The following is a 26,402-nucleotide window of genomic DNA, read 5'->3' as shown; positions in this document are numbered from 1 at the left end:
CGAGCCACGCATTCATCCTATCTATCTTGACATTCCTACTCTGACTAGCTCATGGCACTGGTAGCAATCCTGAGATTACTACCTTTGAGGTCCTAACTCCCTGAATTCAGCTTGTAGGACCTCATCCCGTTTTTTTACCTATATCGTTGGTGCCTATGTGCACCACGACAGCTGGCTGTTCACCCTCTCCCCCACCAGAATGTCCTGCAGCCGCTCCGAGACATCCTTGACCCTTGCACCAGGGAGGCAACATACCATCCTGAAGTCTCGATTGCATCCACAGAACTGCCTGTCTATTCCCCTTACGATCGAGTCCCCTATCACTATAGCCCTGCCATTTTTCTTCCTGCCCTGCTGCGCAGCAGAGCCAGCCACGATACCATGAACCTGGCTTCTGTTGCCTTCCCCTGGTGAGCCATCTCCCTCAACAGTATCCAAAGCGGTATATCTGTTTTGCAGGGAGATGACCGCAGGGGACACCTGCACTGCCTTCCTACTCTTGCTCTGTCTTTTGGTCACCCATTTTCTATCTCCCTCATTAATTTTCACCTGCGGTGTGACCAACTCGCTAAACGTGCTATCCACGACCTCCTCAGCATCGCAGATGCTCCAAAGTGAGTCCATCCGCAGCTCCAGAGCCGTCAAGCGGTCTAACAGGAGCTGCAACTGAACACACTTCTTGTACGTGAAAGAGCCAGGGAAATGGACGTGTCCCTGAGCTCCCACATCGCACACGAGGAGCATGACACAGGTCTGGGATCTCCTGCCGTGTCTTAAACCTTAGGTAAACTTATACAACAACACTTTCAAAATAAAAATAAATAAATTAGACAATGAAAAGAAAAACTACTTACCACGGTTAAAAAGCACCTCCGAAAAAGCACCTTCTCTCACTCTGCACCGAATTACCTCACTGCATCAAATTACCAAGTTGCAATTCCCACTCTGGATGTGCATCGCTCCGGCCGTGTCTCTTTGACCTGCGCAAGCTTCTTACCTGATATTCCCTCAAACCTTTCGGTTAGAGGAGGTGGAAGGGTGGGGGACACTGTAAGTGTAGTGTCTCGGGTTTAGCAACCGCCCGACTTGTTACAGGCACTCACCTTCCCGACAGGCCCCTGCTCCCGCCGAAAATCCAGAGGCTGCTCTCGCTGAAAGGTAAGCAAATTTAAAAGTACTCACTCACCTTCACGACAGGCCCCTGCTCCCACTTCCCAACGACCGTGGTTGTTTTTTTTTTGGTTAGAGGAGGAGGTATGGGGGATAAACACTGAGGAAGTGTTTCGGGTTTAACTGTCACTTGACAACAGCCCCTCCACAAACCACCTTCAAATTAGGCTGACCGCACTGCATGTATGCAAATCTCCCCAGAACAGCCAATCAGTAACTCTGCTCTGCTGCCCTCTGCTGGATGCTTGCCTTCACTCAAACTCCTCGGGTCTCTTTCGCAGGTCCACCTTCAAATTAGGCTGACCGCACTGCACGTATACAAATCTCCCCAGAACAGCCAATCAGTAGCTCTGCTCTGCTGCCCTCTGCTGGATGCTTGCCTTCACTCAAACTCCTCGGGTCTCTTTCGCAGGTACACCTTCTGCATTGTAAATTCTATGACGCTATGACTTTTAACAGGGCAGGCCAATTTAACACACAAATGGGTAAAGAAAGCAGATGAATCATGTTTGGGGAGACCTAGATTCAGATTTGTAAAAAAGGAGATGGATCTTGTGTTCCGAATTAACCTCTCTCTCAGCTTGAAGAATTATGGAGCATGACATAAATGTGGAACATGACTACAGTTCTTTGCCCGGAGGTGCTGTGTTCTACAGAGACCCTAACAATCTAGGATTTTCTTTATTGTTTTTGGTTGACGAGGAGAGCTTTAGTCTATTATCTTAATAGAAATTAAAAGGTAGAGCGGTTCCCTCATAGTTCAGCAAGGTTATTGAGTAACTGAGTAATGCAAAGTAGGAGAGTTCCAGTTTTAATGCCTGGTGTGTTAACTGACATCAAGGCCTATTTCCTCTTTGGTAACATTCAGAGATCCTCAGAGATGCTGTGTTCTGCAACTTGTAGGAAGGGATAGGGTAATAACTGGGTCGGGAGTGGAATCCAATATTAGCTAGAGTTTCTGCTCCTGATTTCTATCCAGTGAACCCGACTGGAACGGTGTGTGCACGAGTAGGGTAAGAACAAGATCAACTGATGCTTTCTCCCCATCTCAATTCAAATAGATGATCAGCAGACTCTGTTTAGGTTCTTGCTGAAGAGGTATGGGGGGGGGGGGGGGGTCCCTATCAAGCTGTACTCCGCTGAGGAGACATTGCTTTTGAGAGGGCAGAAATGGGAAGAATTGGAGGATTAGGAGGGATAGATAGTGGATTGATAGGAAATTATTAATTGGTCAGTCAATGATTAATAATTGCTCTGGCATAGACTTTTTTCAGTCAGTTGTAATGCTGTCGCTCAATGGTTTTCAAAAGACATGAAGTGCCTGGAAGCTTCCGTGCAGCCTTTTAAGGATTCGGCCAATGGCCTCTAGTAGCAAACGGGGGAAACAACGACGTTGAGATGATGCATTGCTTTTTCACTTCCTTCTTTCACAATGTCACTGTGCACCTCAGCAATATTGCAATTAAACTTTCACAGAATTATGACTACACAGCTACCATCTGGATCCAGAGGGCTGTAGGGCTTGGCACCAAGACAAAAGAGTCGCAACTTCAGACATACAAGCCCTCCTTGAGCAAACTGAAGGCAGGAAGCACAGATTACAGGGTGAGAGTGCGATCATCATCCAAGATTGTCACTTCTGCCTAGAAGGGGTTTGGCACTGACTGGGTACCAAGTACGACAGCAATATCCTATTTCCCTTTTGGTAAAGTGCAGAGCTCCTCAGAGATGTGTTGTTCAGCCTATTTATTCTTTGGTGAAGGGAATGGGTAATAACTGGGGGTTTGAATCTCGCTTTTCCATTGAGCCTGTGCGGTTGCTCCTTCTCTCTCACAATAGAGAAAAGTGATGGTGGGAAAGCCACTTCTAACAAGGTCAGCTCAGAATTCTTTGGGTTGCACCGGAGGACAAGGCAGGGGTGTCCACTCTCTGTTGCTCTTTACCCTGGCAATTGAGCCGTTGGCAATGGTGCTTAGTGGCTCGAGGGAGTGGAGGAGTATTAAACGGGAGGAGGGGGGGGGGGGGGGTTGAGCACTGAGTTTCTTTGTATGCGGATGATCTGTACATTTCGGACCCAGTTGGGAGCTTCGATGGGATCATGGCTGCTTTTCTGGATACAAACATGGGGAAAAGTAAGGTATCCCCAATTAATGCTCGGGGGCAGGAGAGGAGATTGGAGGAACGCTGCTCTGTTAGTAAGGGGAGTCTTTGTTACCTTGGGATACAAGTGGCACGTAGTTGGGCAATGCTGCATAAGTCGAATTTGGCGAGGTTGGTGGAGGGAATGAAGGCAGTATGGTAGCACAGTGCTTAGCACTGTTGCTTTACAGCTCCAATTCCAGGTTTGAGTCACTGTATGGAGCTTTGACAATGAGCCATCGGACTCGAAACGTTAGCTCTTTTCTCTCCCTACAGATGCTGCCAGACCTGCTGAGATTTTCCAGCATTTTCTCTTTCGTTTCATATTCCAGCATCCGCAGTCATTTGCTTTTATTTTGTCTGTGTGGAGTTTGCACGTTCTCCCCGTGTCTGCGTGGATTTCCATCGGGCGCTCCGGTTTCCTCCCACAAGTCTGAAAGATGTGCTGTTAGGTAATTTGGACATTCTGAATTCTCCCTCTGTGTGCCCGAACGGACGTCGGAATGTGGCAACTAGGGGCTTTTCACAGTAACTCCATTGCAATGTTAATGTAAGCCTACTTGTGACAATAAAGATTGCAATACAATACAGGCAGACTTGGGTGGGATGTGCTCCGATTGCCGTTGGCTGGTCAGGTCCAGACGGTAAAGATGACTGTGTTGCCGATGTTCTTATTTGTGTTCCAGACCCTCCCGTTTTTTGTCCACAAGTCCTTTTTTCGGAAGGTTAATGGGGTGATTTTGAGGTTTCTGTGGGCAGGAAAGGCTCCGCAGGTTGAGTGGGGTGTTCTTGGAGAGGGATCAATTGGGTGGGGTGGGGTAGCGTTGCCGAGCTTGTTAAACTACTCGCAGTTGGTATCAGCACTCAGGGTGTGGGACCAGTTTCAACAGCAATTTAGATTGGAAGGCATGTCTTTGTTGGCACCAAATAGCGACAATCATAGGTTTACAAAAGGCGGGGTTGGATGAGAGGTTCCGGGGTTGGATGCGAGGTTCCGGGGGTGGAGGGAGGTGAGAATAGAATCTTTTAGGGATTTGTTTGTTGAAGGGAAGTTTGCAGACCTGGATGAGGTGTCGGAGAGAAATAAGTTCAGGTATCTATGGGTTAGGCACTTCATGAGGAAGGAGCTGCTGTTGTTTCCAATGCTGCTGCCGCGCCCGGTGCAGCAGGATAAATTCCTGTCTGAGGAGGAAACAGAGGAGGGCAAGGTTGTGGATATATATGGAAAGCTGTGAAGAAAGAGAGAGAGTATTCCCATGGAAATGGTTAGGCGTAAGTGGGAGGAGGAGCTGGGTGGGGCACTGGAGTATGGAGTGAAATTTTGTGGAGAGTTAATGCGTCCTCAACATGTGGAAGTCTAAGTCTCATCCAGTTTAAAGTGGTGCATAGGGCCGACATGACTGTGCCCAGGATGAGATGATTCTTTTTGGGTGTGGTAGATAGTGTGGCAGTCTGCGGGTGGCCATCAAATCATGTCCATATGTTTTGGGCATGTCCAAGGTTGAGGGCATTTTGGATGGGATTTGCAGACGTAATGTCAAATATTTTGGAGTTGAGGTAGCTCCGAGTCCGGCGGTGGCGATATTTGGAATGTCGGAGGAATCCAGGTGTACAGGTGAGGCGAGAGGCCGCTGTGTTGGCCTTTGCCTGATAGCCCGGAGACAGATTCTGTTGTGCTGGTGGGACTTGGAACTGCTGAGCGCACGGGTACATGTGAGCGAATTGGCAGAGTTTTTGCATTTGGAGAAGATCAAGTTCTCCATTCGAGGTGGAAGCTGCTGATCGATTTCTTTAAGGCGTATTGAGTCGTCGGGGGGGGGGGGGGTTTGAGTTTCTCTGTTTGAGATGGGGGGGTGGGGGTTTGGGTGAAAAAAGAAAAAAGGGGGTGAGTGCCACGGTGGCAGCGGATGGGGTGGGGTTGTTTGTTGGGGGGGTAAGTATAAGAATGCCACAGCAGTGCAAATCCAGGAAACTGTGGTACCACACACTGTCTCTCACTGACATTCAAAAATGAGGCCACTGGGGAGAGCCCCACTGCTGAAAGGTTTAACAAGCGAGCAGAAACAGTTTCCACACACACTTCCTCAAAATTGCTCAATTTCCGCTTAGCAAGTGTGCTGAGAATGGTCAGGAAATTCAGCCTCCCTGCACCACGGTGTGGACACTAGGGAAAGTTATGAAAACTTATTGCAGCAGCAGAAGTACAGTCTCTCCTTGAGTATTCACGGAGGAAGTTCTCTCTCTCCTCCCCGGCTTTTCTGATTTGTAATTTTAAAACTTCTATTTTTTCTCAACCTTTTGCAATACATGGTGGAGGTGTGAATTTTGTCTGCCAATCTGAAAGAAACTTGTCCAGACGATGCAATGTCCTGCAGCTTCTACAGAGCAAAGCTGCGGTGTTAGTAATGCCCATTTGATATCCAATAATAAGTGATTACTAACTGCAGACAAACCTGGATAAGATGCAATAGAAAAATTGCTACTAATTTGAGGAATCTACTGTGTTTGGAGATGTCTCTGCTATCATATAGGGAGAGGCGGTCCCAGGTGAAGATCTCTGGTCTTCACAATGCAGAGGTAGGAATGAGAACTATCAACCACAGTCGCTGCTCAGAATTACCAACTTGTCACTCCTGATTATGTGTGGACATCAGATAAGGATAAGAAAAGACTCAATTGTGTTCCCCGCAACCCAATAGTCAAAACAACTATTTAAAGCTCATGGAACTTTCACTGGAATAAAGGAAATCTGGAAAAAAGAGACCTTTTAAATAAATACATTTTAGGTTTTTTTAAAAACAAATTTAATGTAATTTTAAGTTACAATTAGGCACTGCCTCTAATTACAAACAATAAATATGCTAAAATATGCTAAGTGCCAAGGATGCATACAAGCGCAGAGCAAACAATTTTTATGGAATTGGAATGTGCTTTTCTGAACCAACTTCCTTTCATACAAATAACTTTAAAGAGTTAAGAGAAAAGAACTTAAGGCAAATAATTTATATCGTGCTCTCTGATGTCTACATGAAGCTGGTTAACGTTTCAACTCATTCTGGAAAGGGTTGGGGGGGGCGGAGAAGTGCGGCAAAAGACACACCTACAAAGCAGCAGTGCACTCAAAGATTTAATTTGGATTCTCTCTTGGCTTCAATCCGTGCCGAAATACTTCTGTCCAAAGTGTGTGGGTGCCACTGGATGGACCTCTGTTGCTAAAATTGTGATCTCAGGAAATTCTTCTATAATAGATTTTGCACCTTTTGAAGGGAAAAGAAAAGTTGATGATTTACTGAATGCCATGTGAGACAGAAATCTGCTCTGTCCTATTTGTTACAAAGAACACTAAACATATTTGTGCAGCTAACCCCCTTATATCAGTACTTTGTTTGAATTGTAATGTCTGCCACAATTCATGTTCAAGAACCTGCGCAGTATTACCATTCTGGAGGGACAATCCCCTAATTGTGTTCCACAAACTTGCTCAGGTGAATCCCTCAATTGTGTTCCACAAACTTGCTCGGAGTTGGAAGAGTCAGATTCCAGAGTGTGGGGTGTGTTGGCGGCACGGTAGCATTGTGGATAGCACAATTGCTTCACAACTCCAGGGTCCCAGGTTCGATTCCGGCTTGGGTCACTGTCTGTGCGGAGTCTGCGCATCCTCCCCGTGTGTACCTGGGTTTCCTCCGGGTGCTCTGGTTTCCTCCCACAGTCCAAAGATGTGCAGGTTAGGTGCATTGGCCATGCTAAATTGCCCTTAGTGTCCAAAATTGCCCTTAGTGTTGGCTGGGGTTACTGGGTTATGGGGATAGGGTGGAAGTGTTGACCTTGGGTCGTGTGCTCTTTCCAAGAGCCGGTGCAGACTCGATGGGCCGAATGGCCTCCTTCTGCACTGTAAATTCTATGAAATGACGGCTGCTAATGCTGGGGTGAAGGACCAGGGAGAAACATGAGTTTGGATTGAGAGAAAAAGAATGGATCGCCGAGATGGGGAATGGCAAGTCAAAAGAAGGATTTAAACACAAGGGCCAATGTTTAAAATTTGAGGCACAGGGTGGCATGGGCCCAATCTAAGTCAATGAGGACAGATGTGATGTGTGATTTTGACTTGATGTGTGATAAGGTTTAGAGAGTGGGAGACAGAGCAGAACATGGCAGACCAACAAGAAAAGCATTGAGGTAATTAAGTCTAAAGGTGAGAAAGATGTGATAACTTTATATCTTGGGAGCAGACATGAGATCAAAAACCAAACTCAAGGTCAAATTAGGATGCTGATATTGCAAACTCTCTGGATGGCCTGAGGTGATGGCTGGAGCAAGGAATTGTCTAGAAGAGAATGTAGTTTGTGGCAGGGACTGAATATGATCCTTTTGGAATTCACCCTGTTCAGCAGCAGGAAATCCCAGCTCATCCAAACCTGGACATCGGACAAGCAGTCTAATGGTACAGAAGCAGCGGCGAGGTGGAAGTGGATGAGTGAACATGGGACAATGGCCCCACTTCATCAGATAATATCACCAAGAAGTAACGTGAATGAGGAAAGGTACCAAGAATGAATCTTTGGGAGACTGCTGAGGTGACGGGGGCAAAAGATGCCATCGCCAGCGATGCTGTGGCAACAAGTGGATAGGTAAGCCTGCAAACAGGCATGGGTAAATTTGGTAAAGGAAGTTTAGAGGAGTGTGTTGTAATTGACCACTGGGAGTGAAAATCCAGCACGACTGGCCTAAAGGATAAAGGCCTACGCTCAATTAGCCCACTTTTTAATTAAAAATTTTGCCAGAGCAATTCTGGAGTCTTCCAGACCTGAAAACTCCAGATAGATAGATACCATGCAGATAGATGCCCATCTGTCTTACCATTCAATCAGAAAGAAATGGAGGGCAAATTGAGGCTAATGTCTGTTCGCATTGAAAAACCTGTAACAGGATGTCTACTGTTGCAATTGGTGTGGCCTCTACAAATGGGACTTTAAAAAAAAAAGAAATCACCATTCACTTTCAGTTCTTGCAGTGGAGAAACTTCCTTGATTTAAAATAGCACTCGAGTGCGCATCTCCATTGTAAAATCTACCACATTATAACAACTTTCACATGTCTCACTTACCGTGTGGAGTTGAGAAAAGACTGAGTAAGATTATATGGTTTGGCTGCACTCCATGCTCAATCAGGACCTTCACAGCTTCGATAACAGTGTTGCCTGTACCTGTGGGGAAGATGGGTGACCTGCAATTATCCGGAGTGGTGTTGGGGGGGGGGGGGGGGAAAGAGGGACAATTCTGGACAGTTGGGGTTTTACAATAATCTGATAGCTTCGTGGTCAATTCTATTGATACTAGCTTTTTATTTGTCCTTTTTTTTTGTTAATATAAACAGAATTATAAACTCACATTTTTCTCTGTATTACTAGTCCAATAAATTAACTACATTGTCATGGCCGATTTTTCAAACAACCATATAGTTTGCCTCAAAACCAGACTGTCCTTTTGCAAAGTAAAAAAATTGATTGCAATCCATACCACTCTTGTCATTGTTTGACATGTCGGTGGCTTTGTGGAGTATGAGTGGTTGGTGGTTGCCTCTCCTGCATGTTCCACTGCTACCCACCATCCAGACAGAAATTGTGAACAATCCATGCAAATGTCGCCTGGAGTTCAACATCACACACTCCTGCATTACACCTTCTCAACACACTGAGTAACAGGGAGATTTCGAATGAAGGATCAGATGTGAATTTAGCCAATTATTGGGAAGATCAGAATTTGTGATCCAAATTTTAAATTTTTATCAAACATTGGCTCAGCCTTGTGCCTCGTCTGAGTCAGAAGGTTCCGACATCAAGCAGGACTCCAGTTACTAGAATACGGATTGTAAAATGGAGCGCGAGTGCAGTACTACTGAGGAGTGCACTCATGTGGCTGATTTGGAAGTTAAATGTCCAACTATACACCAAAATATGATTACTTCCTAAATCAGTGTAAAGTTCTATGCTCTCAATAAGGAACCCTGCCTTAGATCTTTCAATTCCCAGGTTTCTACTGAAATGAAACCGTGTGGTACCTACTCAGTATTGGGTACATTAGGAGCACTTTCCTGCGGTAGATGTCAGGTGGGAATTTTGCATAATACACCTTTGCTTTTTGGGTCTCTTCGTCACTTTGTATGAGGATTTTTCCAATGCGTATTGATCGACAACAATCTCTCAAACCTTGCTCCATTGCTTCTCCTGTAAGAAGATGAATCTGTGTCAGAAATCTTTTCCTCCTATTGGAGCAAAGTGGAAGTATTAATTTTGAAAGACGGTCACACAGCAGGCAGCTGGGTTTTGTTCATTGTAACTTAACACGCTTCTTTCAAAAACAATCTCCAAAAATTAAGTATTAGTATTTCTAATTCCCTATCAATTTCTATCAACATATACATATGTAATTTTTCTTTGTTCTTCAGACCAGGTGGATAGCAAGAAGCTTTTTCCCCAGAGTGGGGGACTCGATTACTAGGGGTCACGAGTTCAAGGTGAGAGGGGAAAAGTTTAAGGGAGATATGCGTGGAAAGTTCTTTACGCAGAGGGTGCCTGGAATGCATTGCCGGCGGAGGTGGTAGAGGCGGGCACGATAGCGTCATTTAAGATGTATCTAGACAGATATAGGAATGGGCAGGGAGCAGAGGGATACAGATCCTTAGAAAATAGGCAACAGTTTTAGATAGAGGATCTGGATCGGCGCAGGCTTGGAGGGCCGAAGGGCCTGTTCCTGTGCTGTCATTTTTCTTCGTTCAATCTTATAATTGATACATTATTCACTATTTTACTTTTTTTTTTTAAAAAGACCATCTCAGGAGTAGTTCAAAATGAACTGATTGGAGTTTGTTCACAATTAGAATACAAACAATATGTCACAATACAAGTAAAACTATGTTACGGATGGCAAACAACTTTAACACTCAACAATGAAGACTTACCACTTCTCATAATACTAACACCACAGTTTCCCTTCTCAAACTTCACTCCATCGTACTTATGGCCTGGATAAAATTGAATATTAAGTGAGGTTAGCACAGCATTAGTGGCCTAAATTCCTTCTACACCCCTCCATCACATCACCCCATCCCATCCACAAATGCCTAGAATCATTGTCTGAACACGCAGACAGTCTCCACGTTCCTTGACCTCTTGCTTATTTTCAGCAGGACACGGGAATGGAGTTTTGTCCAATCACTGAAGTCCTTAATTCTCTAGATCTAAATCAAAACGCAGTGGTTTCCTCTAAGGGCTGACTCATGAGGGAAAACTGGCAGCAGGCCACCCACCTATCCCCTATAAAGAGAACACACAGGGAGGGTGAACCAGTTCATGTCTGCTCTTTTTAAAGCTGGCCCTGACTCATGACTCATGATAAAAAGGTCCCTCAATCTTAATGGACGAATCCCCTTCAGCTTGCAACTATTCCTCAAAGGAAAAGGAATGAACTAAAAACATAAATAAATTCAGGGTCTCCAAAGGGGATGAGTATCCTGAATTTTAGTGCTGTTCCATTGAGTACTTGCCTTTAAGCTACAGTAAAACACTTATCAATCGGCTCAGTGTTTGCTCAGCCCCTTGCACAGTACGCACATTAATGTGGAGTTCAGTGTGCCCTGACTTACAGTGTTTATACTGTGCAACCAGCCCACAGTTTGGTTCCCAGGCTACAATGCTAAACAAAAAAATATAACTGCAATGCAGGATTTGTTCTGCTAAGACAGCAGCATCAACAATCTGGCAATGAATAGAACCGGACCAACATTCAAACATATCTGCAATGTTCACCAGTTGAGATGAATCAGTAAATAGATTACGGGCTGAATTCCCTGCTTCGCGACGTTGGCAGCGAGAATCCCGATTGGGTGGAAAATTGCGATTTGCGCCTGACGCCAATTCCGTCGCCATGCTCCAGTACCACACTGATGGCGATATCGAGGTTTGCGCCCCATGCCAGCGGGTCCATGCCAAACTGTAATTTGCATGGATTTAAATCTCATTAGCAGTTCCGACCTCCGCGATGCTCCGCCAGAAGCAGAGGTCTCGCCGGTGTGAATTCGTGTAAATATTTACAAGTGGGGTCTGGGTGCCGTGGGGGAGTGGGAGGCTAAATAATTCTCTCAAAAAGCTTCCAAAATTGTCAGGTTTGCTGGGAGCTGGGCCGGGAGCAGTAGTGTGGGAAAACTTGGTGCCAGGTCCGTGGTCTTGGGAGAGAACATAGAACATTACAGTGCAGTACAGGCCCTTCGGCCATCGATGTTGCACCAACCTGTGAAACCAATCTAAAGCCCATCTACACTATCATCCTTATCATCCATATGTTTATCCAATGACCATTAAATGTCCTCCTCGGGATCAGGATGGCCTGGCTCAGACCACCAACCACCATTGTTGCAGTGTTGGGGGGATGCAGGGGGCGGGTACCCTCTCATAGTGCGTTGGGGCTTTTGGGGGGGGGGGGGGGGGGTCGGGATTTGCACGGGAGCTTCGGAGATCGGGTGCCACGCTGAGGAATTCTGCCGAACGGAGCTCCTCGGTGTAGAAAACGGGGCTATGTTCATCCTTGGCCGCACGTTCCCTGCAGAGGCCCCTTATTTAATGTGAGTGGCATTGTATAGCCTTGTGTTTCTCAGTGCTGTGAGCGCTGGGAAATACATGGATAAATGTGCTCAATATGGGACTTTTGAATCATCCCCAATGAATGGAAAATCGCAAGCAATGGGTCTTAAGATTTTTCCATACGTGCTAACAATTGAGGAGGTATCTTGCTGCCATCATGAACTCAGCAAATCACAAACAAGTCACCATAATCTAAAATGACCAGAAGCTGCCTTCCACTTGGAGGGGGAGAGCTGACTGAGTGATTTAACCTGAGGGTCAGCACACCACAGGCGAGGGGCAAAGTTGAGCTTCATGAATAACCTCAGCCAGTATGGGGAATTGAACCCGTGCTGTTGGCCTCACTCTGCATCGCAAAACAGCTGTCCAGCTAACTGAGCTAAACTAGCCCCCTCAGCAAATATGTACTGTTGTTCTCTCTACTTTTGGAGCCTGGCGCCTTGCTGCATACAAGGGGAACAAATGCGAGGGGGAAGCTGGCTGTTTGGCAGTTCTTAGCTTTAAGACTCTGAGACCCGCCCTATATCTGCCTGCTGTGATCCTTTCGAACAACTTGGGGGTGATTTTGACTTTGAGTGATGATGTAAAACGAGCAGCATCGGATCAGGTGCCTATTTACATCTCTGCCGGCTGCTGTGAAAAGACATTCTGGAGAGATATACACCAGGCGGCTGATTCAATACCCCCATTATATACACACTACCACCGTCATAATTACCCTTATGATTTCCAAGAAGGTAATGATTGTGAGGCCCTTTAAGGGTGTTTGGATTTCAGCCATGAAAGTATCTGGCAAAGCGGTGAACCTCGTACAAACAGAGGGCGGCCTAATTGCCGACAATCACCTCGCCCACCTTACTTAAAAAAATAAACGATTACGGTAAAAAAGAATCCATTTTAATCTGCAGCTTCCAAAATGGCATCCAAAGGCTGGCACAGTGGTTGGCACTGCTGCCTCACGCGCCGAGGACCCAGGTTTGATCCTGGCCCTGGGTCATTGTCCATGTGGAGTTTGAACATTCTCCCCGTGTCTGCATGGGTCCCACCCCCACAACCCAAAGATGTGCAGGGTAGGTGGATTAGCCACACAAAACATTTAGAATTTCTTAACTATCACAGGTATAGTAGTGAAGCAATTATAATAACGTCCCTGTCCAGACACTTGACCTGTACTAACCTGTAGGAGTGGTGACTGTACATTCAGTGTAAGGTAGCTGGTTCAGTCCTTCTTCGACAACTAGTCTGATCTGTAACATAATATTCCCAGTTGAAGGAATTACTTTAAGCTATACTTGTGTATCACAAATTTAGAAAGTATTACCCTTTCACCAAGCAATAAATATAAATTAAGTAACAACATCCATTTCTTCGCCAAAAGATTATCAAATGTAAATACAGTTCTTTTTTTTTTTACAGGGTGGCTACTATTTTAAATATTATATCAATCAAGTGGGCCCCACCAAACTCCCTCCGCCTCCTTTCCTGCTCACTTTTTCTTTCTTGAGAGAACTCTGGCAAGAATTTAATGGTTTAGCAAATTAAAAACACAAATAGTCACAGGTTTACTGTGCTACTCACTAAGCGATCAGCACAAAACACGAAGTCCCCTCTGCTTGTTGTTCTGGGGAATGAAGGAGAGAAAAAAAAATCAGGTATTTACTAATGGAAAAAACATTCAAAATTTCTTTTTAAAATATATTTAGATTACCCAATTATTTTTTTCCAATTATGGGGCAATTTAGCGTGGCCAATCCACCTACTCTGCATATCTTTTTGTGTTGTGGGGGTGAGACCCACGCAGACACGCGGAGAATGTGCAAAATCCACACACACACTGACCCGGGGCCGGGATCAAACCCGGGTCCTCCGCGCCGTGAGGCAGCAGTGCTAATCACCGCACCACCTTGCCACCCCAAAACATTCACAATTTCAGGTATTTGAACTCATCGAGGTGAAGTATCCCCAGTACAGCATAGTCGACTAGAGAGTGAAGCACCTTCTACCCTGCCCCAATAACATGCTTCAGCTCAAACCTTAGAACGTCTCATTGAACTAATGTGAATGTTTCTATTTGTCACAGCAGTTTTTCTGAAGTAGGACTACCAACTAGTTCCAAATTAGGGAAAGTTAAGGATTCACGCCACTCAGGAAGTGAGTTAACAGCTGCATAGGACTGCCTTTCAATTTATTAGTCTGGTGGATTTGAATCCCAGCAATATGGTTCTTGTTCAGTTAATTTTTGCTCTTGTAGGTTATGCATCTTGTTGAGAGTACATGTAGGTAACCTGAAAAACCTGCCCATGTTCACTACTGTCCGCACCTGTGGAATTCCAAAAATAAATCTCTCCATCTTTCTATCATCCTTTATTTTTTTAAATTTAGAGTACCCAATTCATTTTTTCCAATTAAGGGGCAATTTAGTGTGGCCAATCCACCTATCCTGCACATCTTTGGGTTGTGGGGGCGAAACCGACGCAAACATGGGGAGAATGTGCAAAATCCACACAGACAGTGACCCAGGGCCAGGATTCGAACCTGGGACCTCGGCGCCGTGAGGCAGCAATGCTGACCACTGCACCGCCTTGCTGCCCCCTCTATCATCCTTTATGTCACTCATTAAAATCCCCTGCTCTTCTAAAGCCATGGGATCAAAGATGGCAGCCAGGACTTTGAGTAGGAAAAATGGCTAACATTGTGTTGTGTGGCATGATGGTAAAGGAGGACAATGGCTAACATTAAAGATGCTAAGAGAGAAAACTACAGCTCTCTGCAAAATGAATTTTGTGGGAACAGATGGAATGACGGCTTACAACTGGAAATTTTGCTGACAACACTTTGTTTTGGAACAACGAGAACAAGGCATTCTCATGGTCGAATAATGCCTATAAATTATTAGCTAAAACATTATAAAATTGCAGATACTTCCAAGATTCGAGGACCGTAACTCCGGGATCAAAATTCACAGGACCCGAATTTGGAAGCTCACAAGCGCACACCCTCCAGGGTTAGCCTGGCCAGGTTTTCACCAACCGAGTAGTATTTATGTGCAAGTTGGAGTCTTAAAATTTATGTAACTGTTTAAATAAATGCATAACTGAAGTCTTAGAGAAATAATGAAATTGTATTAATTCAACTGGCTGTGAGTATTCAATTTGTCTGTGTCGTCAGTTGATGCCCAATTTGGGCACCAACATTTCAAAAATGCCATTTCTGTCAGTGCAGCTCACTCATAATCCAGTATTGATATTAAATTATGTCTTCGGGTCTCGAGTGGGGCTTGAATCCATGACATCTTGCTCAGAGACTAAGATGCTATCACTGATACAAGGCTGGCCCCTTAGCATGAAGTAATGGCCTCTACTCTGTACCATCTACCCGCTAGCGTGACTAAAATGCATACTGTCCGTGACTGGGAGCACGGTAGCATAGTGGTTAGCACAATTGCTTCACAGCTCCAGGGTCCCAGGTTCGATTCCAGCTTGGGTCACTGTCTGTGCGGAGTCTGCACATTCTCCCCGTGTCTGCGTGGGTTTCCTCCGGCTGCTCCGGTTTCCTCCCACAGTCCAAAGATGTGCAGGTTAGGAGGATTGACCATGCTTAATTGCCCTCAGTGTCCAAAATTGCCCTTAGTGTTGGGTGGGGTTATGATGATAGGGTGGAGGTGTGGCCTTGGGTGCTCTTTCCAAGAGCCGGTGCAGACTCGATGGGGCGAATGGCCTCCTTCTGCACTGTAAATGCTATGATTTCTCTGGTTGTTTCCAGGGGGAAGGAATCTCAATGGAATCAATTGCCTATCAGGCACTTGGGTAGTTGCCAGTGGGCCTTCCCATGATTGAAAACCCTGGCAGCGTTAATCCCAATCACAGACCAACAGCTCCTCATGCTGCCGGTGGAAGCGACTGGCCGCAGTGCACCCACCATAGGCCTGGGATCATCATGACCAAAGAGGATTGACGGTGGGATGCAGATTGTGTGTGGGGGCCATGGGAAATTGTGTGTGGGAGGGGGGGGGTGTCAGAATGGTGGGACACGAAGGCAGGGAGTAGGCTTGACGCCGGATACTTTGATTGGGGACAGATGCCAAGCAGTGAATGTCCCCCCCACCCCCCCCAACCCCCTACCCCCCTACCCCCCACCCCCCCCACCCCCACCCACCCCCGTCCCCCACCCCCGTCTCCCCCCCCCCCACCCACCCCCGTCCCCCCCACTACCCCCACCCCCCCACAGGGAGGCCGGAGGAAATCCTGAGGGTCTCTTTAATGAGCCTAATTGACATCATGCAAATGTACAAATTAGAAGGGGTGAGCTATTCGGCCCCTCAAACCTGTTCCAGCATTTTATACAATCATGGCTGATTTAATTGTGGCCTTTACTTCCCTATGCCTCTACCCTTTGTCGCATTCGTCAGTCAAGAATCTATTTAATTCAGCCTTAAAAATATTCAATGACCCGTCCTCCACTGTTCTCGGAGGAAGACAATTTCACAGGCAAAGAACCCTCAGATCAAAAAACCTTCTCCTCATTTCTGGCTTTAATAGGAGACCCTTTATTTTTAATCTGTGTCTCCCAGTATCTGCTCTCTACAAGGGGAAACATCCTCTCAGCATCCACTCTCTCAAGTCCCCTCGGGGTCTGATATGTTTCAATAAGATCACCTCACAATCTGCTAAACCCCAATGGATACAGGCCCGACCTGTCCAGCTTTTGCTTTTCCTTCTACAGATTCCTCTTCCCTAGGGAGCAATGGTCAATGATTATTTTTAAAGCTGCATTAGATAGATTATTAACTGTTAAGAGTGTCAAGGGATATATGTGGTTGCCAGGAAAGAAGGCAACCCTTTCATATCAGAAACCAGTCGAGTAAATCTTCTTTGCACACCTTCTAGTGGGCTAAACAGCTGGCTTGTAATGCAGACTAAGGCAGCAGTGCGGGTTCAATTCCCGTACCAGCCTCTCCGAACAGGCGCCGGAATGTGGCGATTAGGGGCTTTTCACAGTAACTTCATTGAAGCCTACTTGTGACAATAGGCGATTATTATTATATTATTATTAATGCAATTATATCCCTTCTTAACCCTTGTGAGAAATGATAACATTCCATTGCCTTCCTAATTACTCGCAGAAGCCCCGCTAACACGGGGGGGGGCCAGCTCTTAAGCTAATCCCTCAGAGCAAACCCCATACAGCACGCAGCCGTGCCACCAAGCAAACCAGCTCCACGATTCGGAAATGCCGGCCTGGCCAGGCTAATGGCCACAGAGTCCATGCATCTGGAGAATAGATTGCGCAGGCAGAATTTGAGGATCATGGGCCTGCCGGAGGACAGCGAGGGATTGGACGCCGTGGCATATGTGGCACGAATGTTTGAGAAGCTGCTGGGTGAAGGAGCATTTGCTCGGCCCTTGGAAGTGGACAGGGCGCACAGGGCGCTTATCAGGAAGCCGCAGAGAAATGAGCCGCCGAGGGCGATGGTGCTGAGAATGCACCTGGAACCGATTTGGAGGTGTTCCTGGCAAATGAGGCACTGTACGTGGGAAGGCAACGAGCTGAGTGTCTACCAGGACCTGGGTGCGGAGCTGGCCAAAAGGAGAGCGAGCTTTAACAAGGTTAAGTCGACACTCTTTAAGAAGGGGGTGAAGTTTGGCACTTTGTACCCAGCGCGTCTGTGGGTAACGTATGAGAGCCAGGAACTCTACTTTGGACAGCCAGAGGAGGCGATGAACTTTATCGGAGACAATAGACCGGCAGGAGAAGGACGATGTTGAACTTTAGAGGGAGTGTTTATATTTTGTATTTTGCTTTTCTTCTGGTTTGCATTGGGGGAAGTGCATCTTTTGCACTGCATCTGGGGCCGTTGTGATGTTCTGTTTTTGGGGCTGTTTTGTTCTTAATGGGGGATGGTTAGTTGCTTTTTCTTCTTTGTGCTTGTTGGCGATTGTAAAGTTTGTACAGAGGGGATGGTCGAGCCGTGAGGGTGGGGCATCAGTGGGGACAGGATGCTTGGCGCCATGGGCGGGGCCACCAGGTTAGCTGGGCAGGCCACCTCATGGAAGCGTAGTGGGGGACGAGCAGGTAATAAGTTTGTTGATGGTGGTTGGGATTGTTATTTTGTTACGGGGGGGAGGGAGAGGGAGGGGGTAGAAGTCTTCCGACAGGGGAGGGACGGACGAATGGAGACAGGGTGTCAGTGACGGTGGGCGCCTGAGGGCGGGCCTGAAGTGGAGCAGGATGCGGGCTGAGGGCTGATCTAGGAAGGGCTATGGTTGATTGGGGGTGGTGGAGGCCCGCCCCTCGGACCAGGCTGATCACATGGAATGTGAGAGGGCTGAATGGGCCAGTCAAGAGGGCCCATGTGTTCGCGCATCTGAAAAGCTTAAAGGCAGACGTGACAATGTTACAGGAGACACACCCGAGGGTGATGGATCACACTAGGCTGAGGAAGGGGTGGGTAGGGCAGATATTCCATTCGGGGCTAGATCCTAAAACAAGGAGAGTGGCGATTCTGATTAACAAGCGGGTGGGCGTTTGAAGTGGGAAGCATAGTGGCGAACTGGGGGGGGGGGGGATACGTATGGTGAGCAGAAAGTTTGAGGGGATGCCGGTGGTACTGGTGAATATCTATGCACCAAACTGGGATGATGTAGAGTTTATGAAGCAGATTGGGGAAGATCCCTGATCTGGACTCGCATAAGCTGATGAAGGGGGGGGAACCTCAATATGGTTATAGATCCGAGACTGGATCGGTGTAGTTCAAGGACAGGGAGGGTGTCAGCGGCTGCAAAGAAACTAAAGAGGTTTATGGAACAGATGCGAGGGATGGATCCGTGGAGGTTTGGGTGACCGAGATCGAAGGAGTTTTCTTTTTTCTCACATGTACACAAAGTGTACTCCCGGATTGATTTTTAGGTTATGGATAGAACGTTGCTGACGGGGTTGGTGGATGATGAGTACTCGCGAATATTAGTGCTGGATCATGCCCCACGCTGGGTGGATTTATGGGTGAGCAAGGAGGGGGGGGGGGGGGGGGGGGGGGGGGGTCAGCGTCCACACTGGAGATTAGATGTAGGACTATTAGCAGAGGAGGAGGTGTGTGTGCGGGTGAGGGAGGCCATTCGGAGGTATGTGGAGATGAACGATACTGGAGAGGTTTCGGCAGCCACGGTATGGGAGGCGTTGAAGGCAGTGGTGGAGGGGAGTTTATCTCGATACGAGCACACAGGGAGAAGGTTGAGCGGGCAGAGATGGATAGACTAGTTAAGGAAATTCTTCAGGTTGACAGGAGGTACTCGGAGGCTCCGGAGGCGGGGTTGTTGAAGAAGCGGCAGAAACTGTAGGTGGAATTTGGGTTGTTATCTACAGGGAAGGTAGTGGGGCAGTTGAAAAAGGCGAGAGGCGCGGTGTATGAATATGGGGAGAAGGCTAGTAGGACGCTAGCACACCAGCTAAGGAAACGGGAGGCGGCGAGGGAGATAGGGAGAGTGAAGGATAGAGGGGGGAACACGATCTTGGACCCAGTGGGGGTGAACGGGGTGTTTAGGGAATTTTATAGTAGGCTGTACGTGTTAGAACCCCCAGCCGGGGTGGAGGGGATGAGGCGGTTTTTGGAAGGACTGGAGTTTCCGAGGGTGGAAGAAGAGCTGGTGGAGGGCCTACGGGCCCCGTTGGCCTGTTCGAAGTAGTGGAGAGGTGGGAGGCTATTCAGTCGGGCAAGGCCCACAGGCCGGAAGGGTACCCGGTGGAGTTTTCGGTTTTCAGGAGTGTGCTAGGGCCCTTGCTGGTAAGGGCATTTAATGAGGCTAGGTAGCAAGGGGAACTTCCCCCAGTGATGTCACAGGCCTCGATCTCCCTTATCCTGCAATGGGAGAAAGACCCGGAACAATGCAGGTCATACAGACCAATCTCCCGTCTAAATATAGACGCCAAATTGTTGGCCAAGATCTAGGCCTCGAGAATAAAGGATTGAGTGCTAGAGATAATAGGGGAGGACCAGACGGGATTTGTAAAAAGGTGGCAGCTAACAGCCAACGATAGAAGACTTTTAAACGTGATTATGATGCCGTCCGAGGGAAGGGAGGTGGAGGTTGTGGTTGCCATGGATGCGGAGAAGGCCTTTGATCGGGTGGAGTGGGAGCACCTGTGGGAGGTCCTGGGGCGGTTTGGGTTTGGGCAGGGTTTTGTGGACTGGATCCGGCTGCTGTACCAGGCTCGGGTAGCGAGCGTGCAGACAAACCGAGTGAGCTTGGATTATTTTACGCTGCACCGAGGGAGGAGGCAGGGATGTCCACTCTCCCCACTGGTGTCTGCCTGGGCCATAGAGCCACTGGCGGTGGCGCTGAGTGCGTCAAAGGGCTGGCAGGGGATAGTGTGGGGGAAGCGGGAGTGGGGCACAGGGTCTCGATATATGCAGACGACCTATTCTTGTATATTTCTGATCCTCTGGGGGTATTGGAGAGATTAAGAGGATCCTAGGTGCATTTGGCCTGTTCTTGGGGTATAATTGAATATGGGCAAAAGCTAGGTCTTTGCAATTCAGGCAAGGGGGGCAGGAGAGGAGATTTGGGGGGGGGGGGGGGGGGGGATGCTATTCAAGGTGGTAGGAGGGAGTTTCCGCTATTTGGGAATCCAGGTGGCGCGGGGGAGGGAGCAGCTACACAAATTGAACTTGGCTCAGTTAGTGGAGCAGATTAAGGAGCTCTTTTAGAGGTGGGAGATGGTCCCGTTGTCACTGGCGGGGAGGGTACAGACCGTAAAGATGACTATTCTCCTGAGATTTTTGTCCGTATTCCAGTGCCGGCCTATTTTTTAAGAGGGTGAATGCGGTGATTCCAGGGTTTGTTTGGGCGGGTAAAACCTCGAGGGTAAAGAAGGTGCTGCTGGAGTGGGGGCGGAGGCGGGGGGGGGGGGGGGGGGGGGGGGGCTCGCCCTGCCGGATTTCAGGAACTACTATTGGGCAGCGAACATAGCAATGATCAAGAAGTGGGTAGTGGGGGAGGGATCGGTATGGGAGCGGGTGGGGGTGGCATCCTGTAGGGGCACAAGTTTAGGGGCACTGGTAATGGCCGTTCTCGCCGGCTCGGCACTCCACAAGCCCGGTGGTGGTGGCGACTTTGAGGGTGTGGGGACAGTGGTGGGAGTGGAGGGAGCGTCTGTATGGGCTCCAATTTGTGGCAATCACCGGTTTGTGCCGGGGGAGCTAGATTGGGTGTTTCGGAGGTGGCCGCGGTTAGGGGAGCTGTTTATTTACTGCAGCTTTCTGTGCTTGGAGGAGGAGTTTGAGCTTCCAGGTGGGAATGGGTGCCGCGATCTGCAAGTTGGGGACTTTGCACGGAGGCAGGTTTCGGCCTTTCCGCTCCTACCGTGCCAGGAGATACAGGACAAGGTAGTATTGAAAACATGTGGGGGAGGGGAAGGTCTCAGAAATTTATAGAGAGCTCATGGAATGGGAGGGAACCCCGATAGGGGGGGTAAAGTGAAAATGGGAGGAAGAGTTGGGCAAGGAATTAGTGGCAGGGTTGTGGGACGATGTCTTAAGTAGGATTAATCCGATCTCGTGGTGTGCCAGTCTCAGCCTGATACAATTCAAGGTGGTCCACAGGGTGCATATGACTGTGGCCAGTATGAACAGGTTCTTTGAAGAGGTGGAGGATGGGTGTGGGTGGTGTGTGGGAGGGCCCGCGAATCATGTCCCTATGTTTTGAGCATGCCCAAAGCTCAGGGGATTTCAGCAAGGATTCGCCTATGTCATGTCCACGGAATTGAAGTTGGGTGGCACTGAGTTCAGAGGTGGCGATCTTTGGTATGTTGGAAGACCCGGGCGTCCAGGGTGCGAGAGAGGCTGACATTTTGGCCTTTGCCCCCCCCCCCCCCCCCCCCCCTCCATGTTGGCATGGAGGGACTCAGAGCCCCCGAAATCGGGGGTGTGGGTTAGTGGCATGGCCGGGTTTCTCAGGCTTGAGAAGATCAAGTTCGCCCTGAGAAGATCAACATTAGGGTTCACCTGGAGGTGGCAGCCGTTTATCAACTTCTTTGGGGAAAATTAAGCTGTCGGCAGACACAAAAAAAGGGGGGCGAGGTTAGGGAGGTGGGGGGTATGGTTGAGGCGGGATTAGTAAGTGGAGGAGGGGGACTGGGGAACTGTGTATGTAAGCCATGTTGGCTGGGTGTGGTTGTTGGTTGGGTTATTTACTTTGTTGTGTTTTCTCTGGAAATTGTTGTTAAAAATTTACAAATGCTTTAATAAAATGTTTTTTTTTAATTGAAAATTGGATGAAGGAACCTTCATTCATATAGTACTGGGTCAAACCTTCAGAATAACTCTGATCACTTCATGTCAATAGACGAAATTTGCTGGTTTTTCAAAAAAATAAAAGATTTACATATAATAATTTGCACTGTGGGACTTTGCAATTGCTGGTAACAGAAAAACTAAAACTGTGTACCCTGTCACTGGAAACACCACTGAACTATTTTTGTCTCCTGTCTTCTACCACTATTAGTGACAATCATCTGCCATGTTTCTCCCTGATGAGCTAGTATCTATTTATTGCCATCATAATGATTTCTGAATTGGAACTACTGGAGCCTGCATCTGCATTTTTCCCTCCCCAATTTCACCCACACAGAGTGGGTAAATGACACACACACATGCTTGACAACAACAAGTCACCAAATACCTTTCCCAAACACACATCAAGTAGCCCATCCTCTTGTGTGTAATTCTCATGGATTAAACCCATAGAATCCCTTTGGTGCAGAAGGAAGCCATTCGGCCCATGAAGTCTGCCACAAACCTCCGGAAGAGGACCACAACCTCGTCCTATCCCTGTAACCCCAACTAACATTTGGACACTAAGGGGCAATTTAGAGTGGCCAATCCACCTAACCTGCACATCTTTAGACCGTGGGAGGAAACCGGCACACCCGGAGGAAACCCACGCAGACACGGGCAGAACGTGCAAACTCCACACAGACACCCAAGACTGGAATTGAACCCAGGACACTGAGGCTGCGAGGCAGCAGTGCTATCCACTGTGAACGGTGCCACCCCAGCAATCCATGTTGATAATTGCAATCAAAGTGATTATTGATTTTAAGAAAAGGTTAGAATGGAAATAACCCAAGGGTGGCACATGGCACAGTGGTTAGCACTGCTGCCTACGGCGCTGAGGACCCAGGTTCGAATCTTGGCCCTGGGTCACTGTCTGTGTGGAGTTTTCACATTTTCCTCGTGTCTGCATGGGTCTCACCCCCACAACCTAAAGATGTGCAGGTCAGGTGGACTGGCCGTGCCAAACTCCCCCTTAATTGGAAAAAAAATAGTTGGGTACTCTAAATTAATTTTTAAAAAGAATGTAAATAACTCAAATATTTTTGCACCAGTAAATATTAATTTTCTGAAAAGCTTTAATGGCATTAAAAATATAATGATTTAGACTTTTCCAATTAATAAAATGCCATATCCTTTAGACTGAACCATCCATTATTAAAAAAGATGTTTACCATTGTAAATATCGTACGACTTCAATCCCATGGGGGGGGGGGGGGAGATCTGGAGCAGATTTCAGGCCGGTGTAACAACTTGTATTTAATGTAACCATCCCAAATCGTTCCACACTCGTGTGGAACTAATAACTGTTTGCGTTGGTGCTGCAATGGTGATGTAGGTGCAGCTGGCATATTGGGCAAGGGCAGCTCAGGTATAATAAAGTCAGAATGTAACTGTGCCAGGTTGGATTTCTGATCTGTATTTTTTAGACATCTTAGCCAGGATGGAGAATGGCTGTCAGGGTATGGGGGCCGGGGAGCAGATGAGGGAGAAGCAAATGAGCAAATGCTGGGAACTGTACCTGTAAGGAACTGCAGCGAGAACAGGCTGGGGCTGAGTTGTTTGCTGCCTGCTCTCCCTTCCTTCCTTCCTTTTGCTGGACTAGCCCGCAAACAGCTGAATGCCTAGGCTTCCAACATGAAGCATACCCACCTCCTGATAAGACACACTGGGAGGGTCCCCAATGCCCAATCAACCACCTTCAGCCAGCAGACTGTAGACAATTGGCACATCGCATTAACTGCTGTTCGATTCAGGTTGGGCTGCAAGCAGGGGTTCAACTTTTAAACGGAAATATATACCCTGGCTTTGGATGAGCAACAAACCCGGGTTAACCCCTCACAAGTAACTTTAATTTCTATCTTGTTTTAAAACCAGCGGGGTGCGCCGACGTTTAAAGTACAGTGGCAGGTAATTTGTCCAAAGTGTTTGCAAACTAGTTCTACCCAAAGTGGAGGAAGCTCTTATAATACTGCAGGAGGGGGGGGGGGGGGGGGGGGGGGGGGGCGGCTAACACTGCAACCTCTGATTTGGGGGGGGGGGGTGACTAACTGCAATCTCTGATGGAGGGGGGGCTAACAATCTCTGATTGGGGGGGTGACTAACTGCAATCTCTGATGGGGGGGGGACTAACACTGCAATCTCTGACTGGGGGGGGAAACTAACACTGCAATCTCTGATTGGGGGGGTTACTAACACTGCAATCTCTGATGGAGGGGGGCTAACAATCTCTGATTGGGGGTGACTAACTGCAATCTCTGATGGGGGGGACTAACACTGCAATCTCTGACTGGGGGGGGGGGGAAACTAACACTGCAATCTCTGATGGGGGGGCTAACACTGCAATCTCTGATTGGGGGGACTAACACTGCAATCTCTGATTGGGGGGACTAACACTGCAATCTCTGATGGGGGGGTGACTAACTGCAATCTCTGATTGGTGGGGGGGACTAACACTGCAATCTCTGATGGGGGGGCTAACAATCTCTGATTGGTGGGGGGGACTAACAGTGCAATCTCTGATGGGGGGGCTAACACTGCAATCTCTGATGGGGGGGCTAACACTGCAATCTCTGATGGGGGGGTAACACTGCAATCTCTGATGGGGGGGACTAACACTGCAATCTCTGTGGGGGGTGACTGGGGGGACTAACTCTGCAATCTCTGATTGGGGGGTGACTAACTGCAATCTCTGATGGGGGGGCTAACACTGCAATCTCTGATTGGTGGGGGGGGGCTAACACTGCAATCTCTGATTGGGGGGGTGACTAACTGCAATCTCTGATTGGGGGGGCTAACACTGCAATCTCTGATTGGTGGGGGGGGGGGGCTAACACTGCAATCTCTGATTGGGGGGGTGACTAACTGCAATCTCTGATTGGGGGGGCTAACACTGCAATCTCTGATTGGTGGGGGCTAACACTGCAATCTCTGATGGGGGGGGGGCTAACTGCAATCTCTGATTGGGGGGGCTAACACTGCAATCTCTGATGGGGGGGGCTAACACTGCAATCTCTGATTGGTGGGGGGGGCTAACACTGCAATCTCTGATGGGGGGGGGCTAACATTGCAATCTCTGATGGGGGGGGCTAACACTGCAATCTCTGATATGGGGGGGGGGGGTCAATCGGAACAGGCCTAAAGACACAAAAAGAAGAAAATACAGCAAACAATAAAAACCGAAGAGAGGCGCCAAGGGCAAACATGTCCACACGTTCCCAGCGAACACTATCTCGGATAATAATATCTCCCTGTTCCCGGCAAACCATGAAGTGATTGGGGATCGGGGAGAAGGGTCCAGGAGTTGCGGGAGAGAGAGAGAGAGAAAACATAACCAACACAAAGTGTCAGGTTGTCTCACTCCTCCAGTCCCTATCGAGTAAGGGAGGCCTGAAGCTCCAGGCTGCTCCCCCCTCTCTCACACACACACACACAAAGGGGAGGACAGAGGCCAATCCTCCCCGGATCCCGCCACTTACTTGTCCCTGATGATGGTCTGCAGCTCTCGGATCTGGTCGTTCATGGGCAGCAGCTTGAGCTGCGCTGCCTCGGGCTGGGCGGGCTCCCCGCCGCCCGCGAACCTCACTTGTTTGGGCAGCGAGTGGCTCTGCTCGCACTTGCTGAGCTGCTGCTGCTGCTGGGCGTTCTGGCAAGGCATGGTGCTGGCAATGGGCAAGTCAGCTTCCATAGACAGGACCAACCTTCAGCCGCTCACTCTAACTCGCCCACCCTCCCTCACACACCTCGCCTTAATTCCCAGTTTAAAACGAGAGAAAGACACGCGGCACACACACACAGACAGAAATAATAATCCACGTCTCTCTGCCTCTCATTGCCTGGCTCCACCTGCTGGCCCTGGTGATATAACGAGAGAGTGACTCATTCGCTGCCGGCGTCACCAGAAACCCAGCACATTTCGTGCTCTGACAAAGAGTCGCCCAGGCTCCAAACGTGAGCTCCCTTCTCCCTCCACAGATGCTTCCCGGCTGGACCTGCTGAGATTGCCCAGTATTTTCTGTGTCTGGTTCAGCTTCCAGCAAACAGCAGTAATTCACTTTTACATTTGCTGCTGTGACCTGGAGGTTTTTCCTTTGAATGGAAAAGTGCAAACAACACCCTGATCACTGCTTCTGA

General features: G+C 48.1%; 1 protein-coding gene across 1 annotated transcript; it reads right to left on the bottom strand.

Moving 5' to 3' along the window:
- Positions 1-6,094: 6,094 nt before the first annotated feature.
- uprt (uracil phosphoribosyltransferase (FUR1) homolog (S. cerevisiae)) lies at positions 6,095-26,114 on the bottom strand. Its single transcript, XM_038775532.1, has 7 exons — positions 25,748-26,114; positions 13,523-13,565; positions 13,122-13,191; positions 10,267-10,329; positions 9,371-9,532; positions 8,414-8,512; positions 6,095-6,566 (listed from the first exon to the last, which is right to left on the bottom strand). Exons 1-7 carry the CDS (start codon positions 25,954-25,956, stop codon positions 6,460-6,462), a joined length of 753 nt encoding a protein of 250 aa, XP_038631460.1. The 5' UTR covers positions 25,957-26,114; the 3' UTR covers positions 6,095-6,459.
- Positions 26,115-26,402: the final 288 nt, after the last annotated feature.

Source organism: Scyliorhinus canicula, chromosome 17 (assembly GCF_902713615.1).
Source record: "Scyliorhinus canicula chromosome 17, sScyCan1.1, whole genome shotgun sequence".
NCBI lineage: Eukaryota > Metazoa > Chordata > Chondrichthyes > Carcharhiniformes > Scyliorhinidae > Scyliorhinus > Scyliorhinus canicula.
This window is presented reverse-complemented; position numbering and strand designations above follow the sequence as displayed.

Excerpts from the sequence above, each read along its gene's own strand:
- uprt (XM_038775532.1), bottom strand. The coding sequence starts at position 25,956 with ATGGAAGCTGACTTGCCCATTGCCAGCACCATGCCTTGCCAGAACGCC. Across the intron at positions 13,192-13,522 it reads TGTTTTGTGCTGATCGCTTA|ATCAGACTAGTTGTCGAAGA; the intron begins GTGAGTAGCACA and ends ATTATGTTACAG. Across the intron at positions 6,567-8,413 it reads TCTTTTCTCAACTCCACACG|GTGCAAAATCTATTATAGAA; the intron begins GTAAGTGAGACA and ends TCCCTTCAAAAG.